Source organism: Poromitra crassiceps, assembly GCF_964638095.1.
Source record: "Poromitra crassiceps genome assembly, chromosome: 13".
Lineage (NCBI taxonomy): Eukaryota > Metazoa > Chordata > Actinopteri > Beryciformes > Melamphaidae > Poromitra > Poromitra crassiceps.
This window is the reverse complement of record NC_139644.1, coordinates 34,296,345-34,306,995: the sequence shown is the minus strand read 5'-3', so window position 1 is coordinate 34,306,995 and position 10,651 is coordinate 34,296,345. Positions and strand designations below refer to the sequence as shown.

The window sequence follows — 10,651 nt, the reverse complement described above, 5'->3', positions numbered from 1 at the left end:
TGTTTTAAAGTATTTTGAGCCCTTCATCACACTATCTTTGAATGAGCACAAATTCAACATACAAATTTAATTATTAAACAAACAACCTTTAATATAACGTTTCACATGACAAATATTCTTTTGTAGAAAAATAACTGTTTCAAAAAAGCCTTTATAGCCTACTATGCAACTACCTACTCAATGAAAATATTATTCAGTTATATTTACTTAATGTTATTCAGTACTTATAGGTGCTCAAGTACGGTAGCCAGGCAGAAATGATGTGACACAACTAATAGGCTATTGGCCACTGCGATCGGTGAACGCCACCTTTTTTGCCGATAGGTCAATAACGAGCGATACCGATATACCGATATATCAGTCCATCCCTACCAATTCCCCCTGATGTCCTGGTCGTTGTTCTAACCCTTTGCCGATCTGGGGGGAGTTGTAGAGATGTGCTTCTTTTCACCTAACAGCGAGGGGTTTCGTACCACGTGGGAGGATCACGCTATTCCCCCCAGCCCCCCCCCCCCACCCCCCCCCCCCCCCAGCCCCCCACGAACAGGTGCCCCGACCGACCGGAGGAGGCACTAATGCAGCGACCAGTACTCATACCCCACCGGCTTCGCAGGACACAGCCAATTGTGTCTGACCAGGCCAGAAGTACCCACTTCCAGGAATTGAACCTGAGTCTCTGCGGTGGTAGGCGAGTTACCTCTACCCAGATGACCCCACTATATTGTTTTGCTTGTCCGTGAGTGTGCATGTCAGCCAGACAGTTCCTGTGTACTGTATTCTGTGTCAGTTTTAATTAAGAGTGTAGGGTGTCAGAGCCAGGCAGGCGCGCCGCAGATCAGGTGACACACTCTGATTTCATTTAGACATGAGTCGAGTCTAGAGATTTGACAAACCCTCGACTTTAGACTCCTCCACAGGCTCCTTAGTGAACACTTAAGGCTGATGTAGTGAGTATCCAGTATACCACAGACTGTATTATTCACTGTGATCCTCTGTCTCTCCACCTTACAAATAGAGCTGAATTCAATGTTAAACTAACCTCGTAACGACGCTTGTCGCTTAATGCAAGTATGTGAGGTTTCATACAGTATACTGACCACTGTCATTTCTCTGGCTGAAAATCTGTTGTTGTACATGGAGAGCCGGCTGCAACAGACTCGTTTTGCTTTTGGGACAGCGGTTGTTTGGTATGTGGTGTCACAACAGATCCGATGCCTTCCTGTGGCTGTGTGGATAAATGTGTCAGTCAGTTTGGGTCACTTGATTCCCTGATTGTCTGCTCAGTGGAGCTGGACGTCCTCTTTGTCTCTCGCTGCCTGCCTTTGTCTCCTGTCAAAAGTTAGCTGCTGTCCTCAGGATAAACACAAAGCCACTTTCACAGCCTGGCAGTGTGCTGTGACAGAGGCTATACATATTTACAGTAGTGTACTGTAGGTCAAGAGAACACATGAGAGTCATTTTGAATATGCGGTTAACATAAGGGCACATTAATTAAGGGTTAGTTATTGCTTAATATTGTTTAATTAACTAACCCTTACTATGCTTATTAAGGGTTAGTTAACCCTAACCATTAAGTAACCCTGAACTATTAGATGATGTATAAATGAATAGCCTACTTAGTACTTAGTTAACATGAACACCATTAGTAAATGATTACTAGACACATTAGTGAATTGTTAATTAAGGGTGTGGTTCAGTTTATTAAGCCTTAACTAACCCCTAATTAATGTACCCTTATTGTAAAATGTTACTGTTAATGTGCACATGGGGTCTACACCCCCATGGTGTCTGGCCCAACATTGGGCCAGAATAGGGCCATCTGTGGCCATACAGTTGGCTGAGATATGGCTATGTCATGGGCCATAATGTGGCCTGCGTTCTGGGTACCAGCTCTGGACCACCCATGGACCGTCATTTGGGACAGACCAATTTTGCTATGTGGGAGGGCTCCTTTTCAGTGAGGTCAGTTTGTTCTCCATGTCACTCTCCTAATCACCAGTGCTGGTCAGTGTATCAGAATACACCCTGAGCCTCCATAGCTAAGCTCATAGCTTAACCACACACACGGACACACACAGCAACGCAGAATACAATGAACTGAAACCCATAAAAACTTCCTGCTGAGTATGTGTAAAAGGCAGAGGGGCTCCAGCTGATTTGCCCCTTTGCCCCACACTGTGGCACAGCGGGCACCCTATAGGTCACAAGCAATTAGCTGTCAGACTGTCAATCAAGGTTATAGGGAAACAGGGCCAGGAGGACCATGTTGAATAAGAAAAGAGACTAAACTTTAAGTAATGCCATTGACCTAATTGTTTCATACTTTTTCAATAAAATAAAATAAACATACAACATACAAACATACAATACATTTTAATTAAATAAAATAAGACAATATAAAATACTAAAATGTTCTCATTCCAGCTTCTTTGTGAAAATGTTCTGGTTTCTTTAAGTCTTCTATGACAGTAAACTGATTATCTTTTTGGTTGTGGACTGTTGTTCAAGACAAAAGAAGACATTTGAGGATGTCATCTTGGGCTTTGGCGGGGGAAAGTGATAATGCAGAAAAGGACCAATCAATTAATCGAGAAAATAATCGACTGGTTAATCGATAAAAAAAACAATTGTTGTAGCCCTAGTCCTAAACACTGGATGAAATATTAATTAATTAAGACGATGCTAATGGGAGGGAAACGTGACACCTTGACGGGAAGGCAGGATTACGCACAGGTCAAGAGCGATTACGCGGGGAATATCAACAATTGTAGAGATGCGCACTGCAGAAATCTACATCAGCTTCACAGCCGTCAACATGATGGTATACCTAAGTTGCCTCCGACAGGTGTCCGCACATTGCCTACCTTTGTTTCAGTGCTGAGCAGTTTATATTCCGTCTCCTGGGTGTTTCCGAAGAGCGAGTTCTTTATCATGCCAAACATCTCGTTCCGGCCGGTCGGGTCACCTCTCCTCTCTCGCTCCTCTCCTTTTATAACACACCCTTTGAGCTGCTCTGACTCTGTCTTGCTCAGTCTCGGCTGACAGCTCCGCTATTCAGTCATCCAATCCTGGTGAAACCCTGCGAAACAAATGGGACTAACGTTAGTTATCTCCAGATGTTTCCGAGCGCAGTCTCTTCTCCAGAGAACGGCGTGCGCTTTTGTTCTAGTAAAGATAGGCCTGCTGATATATGCTATTTCTTCTCTTTTAGTTAATAGATTTTATTCTAAGACAGAGAAGTTGCAACTGCCGACTCCTCGCTCCTTTGTCGAACCAAGCAAGGAATAAACGCATCCAGTGGGCGAGGCGGCGTGTCCCCGCCCTCCGCTTCCCCTCCTCCGCTCTGGACTCTCTCTCTCAGTCAGAATATGTCACCAGCTGTCACTGTATGGAGCATCATGGTGACAGCAGCATTTTTCCACGGATTAGTGCATTTAATTGGCCTTAAATGATCCCAAAAAGCGTTCAGGTTGCACGGACATTAAAAATACATTCACTTTAATAGATAATGCAGAGCCTTGGTATGCGACGCATGCAGGATGATGCTCCCTCTTTAAAATGCCCCCAAGAAGCAGCCGGGTATAGTGGTAAATACAGAGGTGGGTAAACTATCCAAGGGGGCATTTCACCCACCTTCCCTTGTTGTCCCACTACACCCCTTTTCAGAGAGTAACCTTCTCTCGGCTCTTGTTCGGGTGTGTCTCTCACTCTCACCCTGTGTCATAGCAGGCCTGTTCAGGGATGCAGCCAGGAAACAACGGGGTGTGGAGAAGCATGTTTACATTCTGCCTTCTTCCCTTTTTTTTGCGCAATAGGCTTAGAGATGTTGGCACTAGCCCTTGGTTTGTCAGTATGCAGTGGCTTTTCTTCCCAGGGCACCGAGTGTGTTTGTTAGTTTGGAGCTGCTGCATGAGGTGCGTGACTGTGTGTCGTCCTCTGTGTCACAGCGTGTTGCTTTGCTATAGGGTTGGTCTATTTAAATTCGCACTTAAAGGCGACATTACTCACCACTGGAAAGCGAGAGGGAAGAGTGAGGTTTAATGAGGGGAATGGTGGGATGGATAATAACACTGGACCGGTGATGCTACTGTATGAGAGGGGGCGGTGGATGTTACAGCATGTTGTGGTCCATCCAGACAGGCTCTCTGCACCACACACTCACAGTGGAGTGGAAGAGTTTCCAGAGAGGCTTCGTGCTGCTCAGATGATTCACAATGGGAGAAACTGTAAGCCGGACTCGCCATGTTGACCATCAATTATGATCACCAAGCGCTTGTAGGTCCTTATGACATAAGTTCTGCATTTTAGAGGCTTTGACCCGTTTTGACGTAATAATTTGACTAGAAATAACTTCTGTAAGCCGTTGACTTCTTTACTGTTTTATGTGTTAAAATTTCTCCAAGACACTTTCCCTGTCAAGCATTCAACCTCTGGATAGAAAAGACAAGACAGGCAAGTTTTTTGTTCTAAAGGGCAAAATGCCACTCGATGAGCTCCCACATGCGCACTAAATCTTTTAAATACCCGCAGAAACGGCTTGATCCTCCTTTCCATGACATCATCTGTCTGGCAACCTCACAAACAACATGCCTGCTTGGATTTAATTATCCATTTGGCCCAAGCATGCGCAGGAGGTTTGCTCATGTTCAATTAGGACATCATTCTCAGAAGAGAAGGAACACGACAGAAATACTTAGTGATTCATCCTTTAATGGGACAAATGAGTCAGAATGAAAATGTATTTACAGTCCTTTTCAATAGTCGCTGTGGGTTATAGCAGTGGGGGGGGGGGGGGGGGGGGCAACCACACAGACAAAAGCAGCTGTGGAAAGCCAGCATGACATGGTAATGTACAGCTTTAAAGGAACACTTTACCAATTTTCAACCAGATTTGTATAATTACAATGTTGGTAGCATTATGCAAATGAACCAATGTTTCCCTTCACTCCATGTTGCCTGCACCGAGAGCTCCTCATTCATTTGTCGGTAGAAGAGTTTTGCTGTTTGTGGATAAAATATGTAGTTCGAATAACAGCCATGTGAGCTGGCGCACCTTCAAAATCTGTTGTTCTTCTGAGAACCAATGATGCCACTGGTTCGTGGAAGTACAACAGATTTTGAAGCTGCACCCCCAGAGACACAGAGAACATAAAATAAAATAAATGGGGTTGTTCTTTACACTATACCCCGATTTCAGATAGAGATATGGTTGGAAATAGGCAAAGTGTACCTTTAATCATAACTTATATTTTCACAGTTGTTGACACACTCTTACAGTCAGATCAGATACTCCACATATCTTTTCCATGAATAATGGTAGAAGAATAAAACATTAGAAATGGCTCGACTTCTCAAATCAGTCCATGATGATTGCTCAACGTCCAGTCTTCCACCACCAGACGCAAGCGCCTTCTAGTGTTAATTTCAGATGAGGCTTAGGTGTTGCCGTTTGGGGACAAACCCACTGGTGCCACTGCATCAGGCCAGATGAATCAATCACAGACCACTGCATCAGGCCAGATGAACCAATCGCAGACAAGTCATTCCTAAAGTCTGCACCCCACCGTTTTCCTCCCACTCTCCTCCGCTCTCCTTCTGGTCCTCACTTCTCCCAGCCTTTGCCCCCGGGCTGAGTGGGCAGCCTGAGCCCCACTAAGGCGGCCGCCACTTCCTGTGTGACCTCTCCCTTGCCGTGGTAGAGCTTGTGCAGGGCCAGGTGGTTCCTGGTGGAAGCCAGCAGGCACAGGTAGGTGTGTGAGGCATGGAGCGCCTCCTGGTGGGCACGGCAGTGCCTCTCCCCTGTCACCTGAGGGAGGGAAGAGAGATATAATAATGAACCAGATGAATAATGAACCAGATGATAACTTAATCAGAGGACACTGACGATTGCAAACCATTTTGTCATGTTTTTTTTATGTCTTAATTATTTCATTACACCGGAGCCATGACTGTGTGTCCATCTTTTTTCTTCCAATTAATGAGCAGAGAGAGCGATGAGTTTAGGATATTTTTATGCATAAAGTCATAATTACACAACTTGAATGAAAGAACTGGCTTGCTCAACTCACAGTCTTTGGAGTAGTATCGGGTGCCGACCAAAAAAGCACAAAAATAACAAATGAAATCTTCAGCACTCACAAATCAGTGTATAGCACTTTTTTAAATGATGCACAGCAGCAAACTGACGTGGTTCAGCCCTAGTCTTTCCTCATGATCACACAACACATACTGTAACTAAATGCACACATATCACATGCTTTTCCACACTAAAGATGCCCCCCCCCCTCCCTATCAGTCAGAGAGGCTAGATGGACACTAAGCAGTTGGTTCAGCCCCTATAGATTTTCACATAATACAGTATAATGCCGCTGGGCCTTCTCTATGTTGGGAGAAATACAGAATGGTAAGCGAGACTTCCGCCTAGCTATTTTGCTTGAGTGGCTGCCTGCACATGCGTTCAATCGCCCTGGTGAAGCATGTTCTCTGAAGTATAAAGAGTACATGTTTAAAGCCCCAGGCCTTAATTTCAATAGACAGCCCTGCCCTACTGTACCACTTTGGGTAATGTAAGCGAGCAACAGACAGACAGATAAATAAACAGACAGTAAGTAAACAGACACATATATATATATATATATATATATATATATATATATTTAGAACACGGCTCTCTCGAATACTCGATTCTGATTGGTCAATCAACAATATTCACCGGTCATTATTTCTCGACAACCGACCGCTGCTCTGCCACACCTGGATTAATCAGTTGGTAAGAGCATTTTGTCCGCAGACGCTACTAATTAGGCCAACCAGTTGCAGCTGTGGTGTCTTGTGTGCCAATTACGAATGAAACCGCTTTGTGTTGAAAACGCTATTAAAAAATCTATTTGAATAATTATTTTTGTCAGATTATTGAATGATTTAGTTGTAGGCCGTGTTCTAAGCGGGATAATGTATACTGAGCCGGTGATTACTGGAAATAATGACCTTCAGGTGAATATTAAGCCCTCCGCTGCGCGTCGGGCTAAATCATTCACCTGTCGGTCATTATTTCCACAGTAATCACCGGCTCAGTATACATTATCCCTTACATATACACTATTAGAATAAAATACCCCAAGGTTAAAGGAAAATTACTAGTCAAAAACATTAAATGGAGCGTGATATAAGTATAAGATATAAGTCTATAAATCTATATGAGACCTTTAGAGATTCCTTGACACAATCAACCCGAGATTCATTGTAAGATTAGCTATAGAATTTATATAAACTCAAGGAAGCATTGACAGCTGATGCTACCAATTAATTGGATTAGAACGTTGAAGTCAATCAACTGGTAATTTCACACAATTAAACTTTAAATAATAGGCTTAGCGTTATGAAACATGTACTCTGATGTGTCTATGTTCTACTACAATAGTGCATCATCAGTTAATCTGCGACTCAACCGTCAACCGACTCTGCTGGCTAAAGCTAGCTAACATGACCCTCTGTCAATTTCTGGAATGCAGGATAGCAGGGGCAGGACCCGCCCTACTCTGCCTCTGACTGGCTTACCCTGATATTTTACCCCTAACCTTAACCAATGATCACTCCTCGTGCCTAAACCCAACCCAATCAGAGGCAGAGTAGGGCGGGTCCTTCCCCTTCCACCCTGCATTACGGAAATTCTGATGTCGCGGTCAGGCTGTCACCTTGCGTTGTACTGTCTTCAAACTATTACGCTGACGTTACCTGCTACAGTTGATAAAAACAACACAGTGTATGTATGTAACGTCGACTCAACTTCCCACAAGCTTCATGAATGAGAAACAACTGTTTTTATTTAACTTATTTATTTCATAAGCAAGTTGGCAATCGTTAGCACTTCAAGTTGGTTAGCGTTAGCGTTAGCTGCAACAACAAGCTAGGTCCAGAAGGCACGCAGCTGGTTAGCAAGCAACTTAGCTTACCTCATTTTTACGAAACTGATCCATAACATAGTTGTACGCCAATGATTTCTTGTAACTTGGCCCTTGGACCGCACGCAATTCTTTCAATATTCCTCGGCAGACACGGTGGGGCGCTGACAGCGCCGCCATCTTTGAATGTTGTGATATTGGCGCAGACACGCTCAATCGAACCTCGGATAATCGATGAAGTCATTTAATGACCACCAGGCGGCAACTTGACTCACAACCCCATGCTCACAACGTGCTCACAACCAAGTTGTCAGATCTATTGTCTTCTCAGAAATGGTAATACTGCTTTCTCCCTATTGAAATGATCTTACAGCAATTTAGTGTCATGGATATTTAAAAATGTACAGAAAATCAATTAATCGTGCACAGCTAGCTTACCTGTAGCCTACCACTCCACCTCGCTATTACTTTCTTTGGATGAATCACCTGTGTTTTACAGCGAAATAGATATTGTTTGATTTATATTTGAAATATTTCCCCCCCTAGCTAGTGTTAACACCTCACATGGTTGAACGTCACCCTCTACAGGTGACATAACGCTATAGCTTAACTATACAGTACCATAAATTAACCATATTATGAAGAGAGACTGTGCTTGTACTGACTTTGATGGGTGGGAAGTTAAATGTTATTGTCTGTACTGTACACCATCCAAGTTCATCCAACTTATCTCACCTCACCTTTCTCATCAGGTTCATACAATGAGGCTCTGCATCATGCTGCTGTCTCTGGAGGTGGGGGTGCCTCGTCCCTGGGAGCCCAAGCTTAGAGAACAGGTAGTATGGTTCTCAAACTTTTTCACGTCAACGACCCCTAAACTGGAGCACAGACCGCCATTTGATAAGATTTTGTCCCAGGGTCCCCATCTGATAAGATGTTAACTTTTGTGACAAGCCTCCCACTCTCCTGGCCATGTCTTCAGTCTCTCTCCCTCCTCACAGATGCACCTTTTGTTCCGTTTGTCGCTGTTGTTAGTTATTTTCCCATTAGTTTAGTTAACAAATTGTTGTTTTCACTTTTACTTTGGTAAACTCCCCTCATATGTTACTTCCTTGACCCGGGTTGTAACCTGCTACGTCTATACATTTAGCATATACAGTCTATGGTTGTAACATATGACGGGACTCATACCAAAGTCAAAATTAAAACAACAATAAACTAAGGGAAAATAGCTAGACAACAAATGAACAGACAAGTTGTCACACTTTTACATGTTTTATTACAGAAAGTGTATGAAACCCATGATCAAAATAGTCATACATTCTTGTTATTGTGTTATTTATGGTTGGAATTCGAGTGAAAATAAATTATTATTCTTTTTGCTGGGGACCCCCTGGAACCCCCCCCCCCCCCCAAGGTCCCCGGGCCCCACTTTGAGAACCATTGGCCTAACAGATGCGTTCTCTTCTCTCTATAATACTGTGAAAGTGTTCCAGCACACAGCTGCTCAGTGACAATCAGGAGAGAGTAGCGCTTGTATTGGCAGCTCACAGGTGTGAAGTTGTGTAACAGTAGGAACGTGAAGCGCAGGGCGTTGCTAGAAAAGAGCACGTGTTGCTCAGCCACTTCCCTGGATAAAAGATAAAAATGTTCAAGAAGGTAGAGTAGACATTTGTCAGACAAAGTGTCTGCTATTTCTTCTTCATTTATTGTTTATTTTCCTATTGATCTGATCATTAAAGGCACAGAGCACAGTCTCTTGATTTTCATAGCAGCCGTTTTGAGGTGGTCAAGCAGGTGTAACCGTAACCAATAACATTAATGAGGGCCCTGGCACTGAAACACCTAAATGGAATGGAACCATCATTCATTGTATTGGTTACACTTGCTTTACTTCCTGCTTTAACACCTCAAAACGGCTGCTGTGAAATGGGTCTAGTACTTTTATTTGGATTCCATCCCCAGCTTCATCAAGTCAAGTCAAGTTTATTTGTATAGCACATTTCATACACAGAGGCAATTCAAAGTGCTTCACATAAAATGGTTGACAGGAAAAGAAAAGAAAAGAAGAGAGTAAAATGGACATTTAAAAGCATTACAACAAAACTTAAAAAAAAGAGTATAAAAAGTGCAATAAGCAACATCATCAACATCAACATCAACATCATCGTATGGTAATCTCTCAACAGGCTCATGCATTATTCATGAACTGAACAGCACTTGTCCAAAGTCGTGCACCACTCAGTTGAACAGTACATAGCCTACCTGTCATTGCAAACAAAATTGAGTTTGAGTTTGATTGTGAGTTAAACAATTACTGCCTGATAAACGGGCCAGCAGAGCAAGGACTGTGGAGACTGCTAATCGTATTCCCTCTGTCCTCATCTCTCTCTCTCTCTCTCTCTCTCTCTCTACTCAAAATAACTATGCTTTAACATAGATGGAACATACATAGATAGACTACACAGCAGTACCAGTAGTAGGCTACATATATGCATACATGGATGGACACGCCAATTAGTGTAGATTGTCAGCATGATCTACCTCAGATTAGTAAATGTCAAAATTGTCATATTTTTTGCATGTAAAATACAGTAAAATTGTATCATATGCATTTCCATAAATATTATGTTCACATCCTTCCTGAAAGCAGAAACTGCGATAGATCAAACCTTCTGCAGTTGTAGTATTTAAACCGACAATGTACCTTTTGAAAGTGCTTTTGATGACTTATCTCTGCCTGCTATTAG

General features: G+C 43.1%; 2 protein-coding genes across 2 annotated transcripts in view; both read right to left on the bottom strand.

The window, feature by feature from the left end:
• Window positions 1-2,942, bottom strand: part of LOC310787738 (heme-binding protein 1-like) — a gene marked incomplete at both ends in the record, with an annotated part of 11,685 nt that extends 8,743 nt beyond the window's left edge. The window contains one exon of the mRNA XM_083649227.1: window positions 2,865-2,942. Within this exon, the coding sequence (XP_083505353.1) occupies window positions 2,865-2,942 (78 nt within the window). The remainder of the gene's footprint in view (window positions 1-2,864) is intronic.
• A 1,764-nt stretch (window positions 2,943-4,706) lies between these two features.
• fmc1 (formation of mitochondrial complex V assembly factor 1 homolog) lies at window positions 4,707-8,090 on the bottom strand. The gene is made up of 2 exons (XM_083648592.1): window positions 7,953-8,090; window positions 4,707-5,806 (listed from the first exon to the last, which is right to left on the bottom strand). The coding sequence occupies exons 1-2, from the start codon at window positions 8,079-8,081 to the stop codon at window positions 5,603-5,605; spliced, it is 333 nt and encodes a 110-aa protein (XP_083504718.1). The 5' UTR covers window positions 8,082-8,090; the 3' UTR covers window positions 4,707-5,602.
• Between the last annotated feature and the right edge of the window lie 2,561 nt (window positions 8,091-10,651).

Excerpts from the sequence above, each read along its gene's own strand:
- fmc1 (XM_083648592.1), bottom strand. The coding sequence starts at position 8,081 with ATGGCGGCGCTGTCAGCGCCCCACCGTGTCTGCCGAGGAATATTGAAA. Across the intron at positions 5,807-7,952 it reads ATCAGTTTCGTAAAAATGAG|GTGACAGGGGAGAGGCACTG; the intron begins GTAAGCTAAGTT and ends TCCCTCCCTCAG.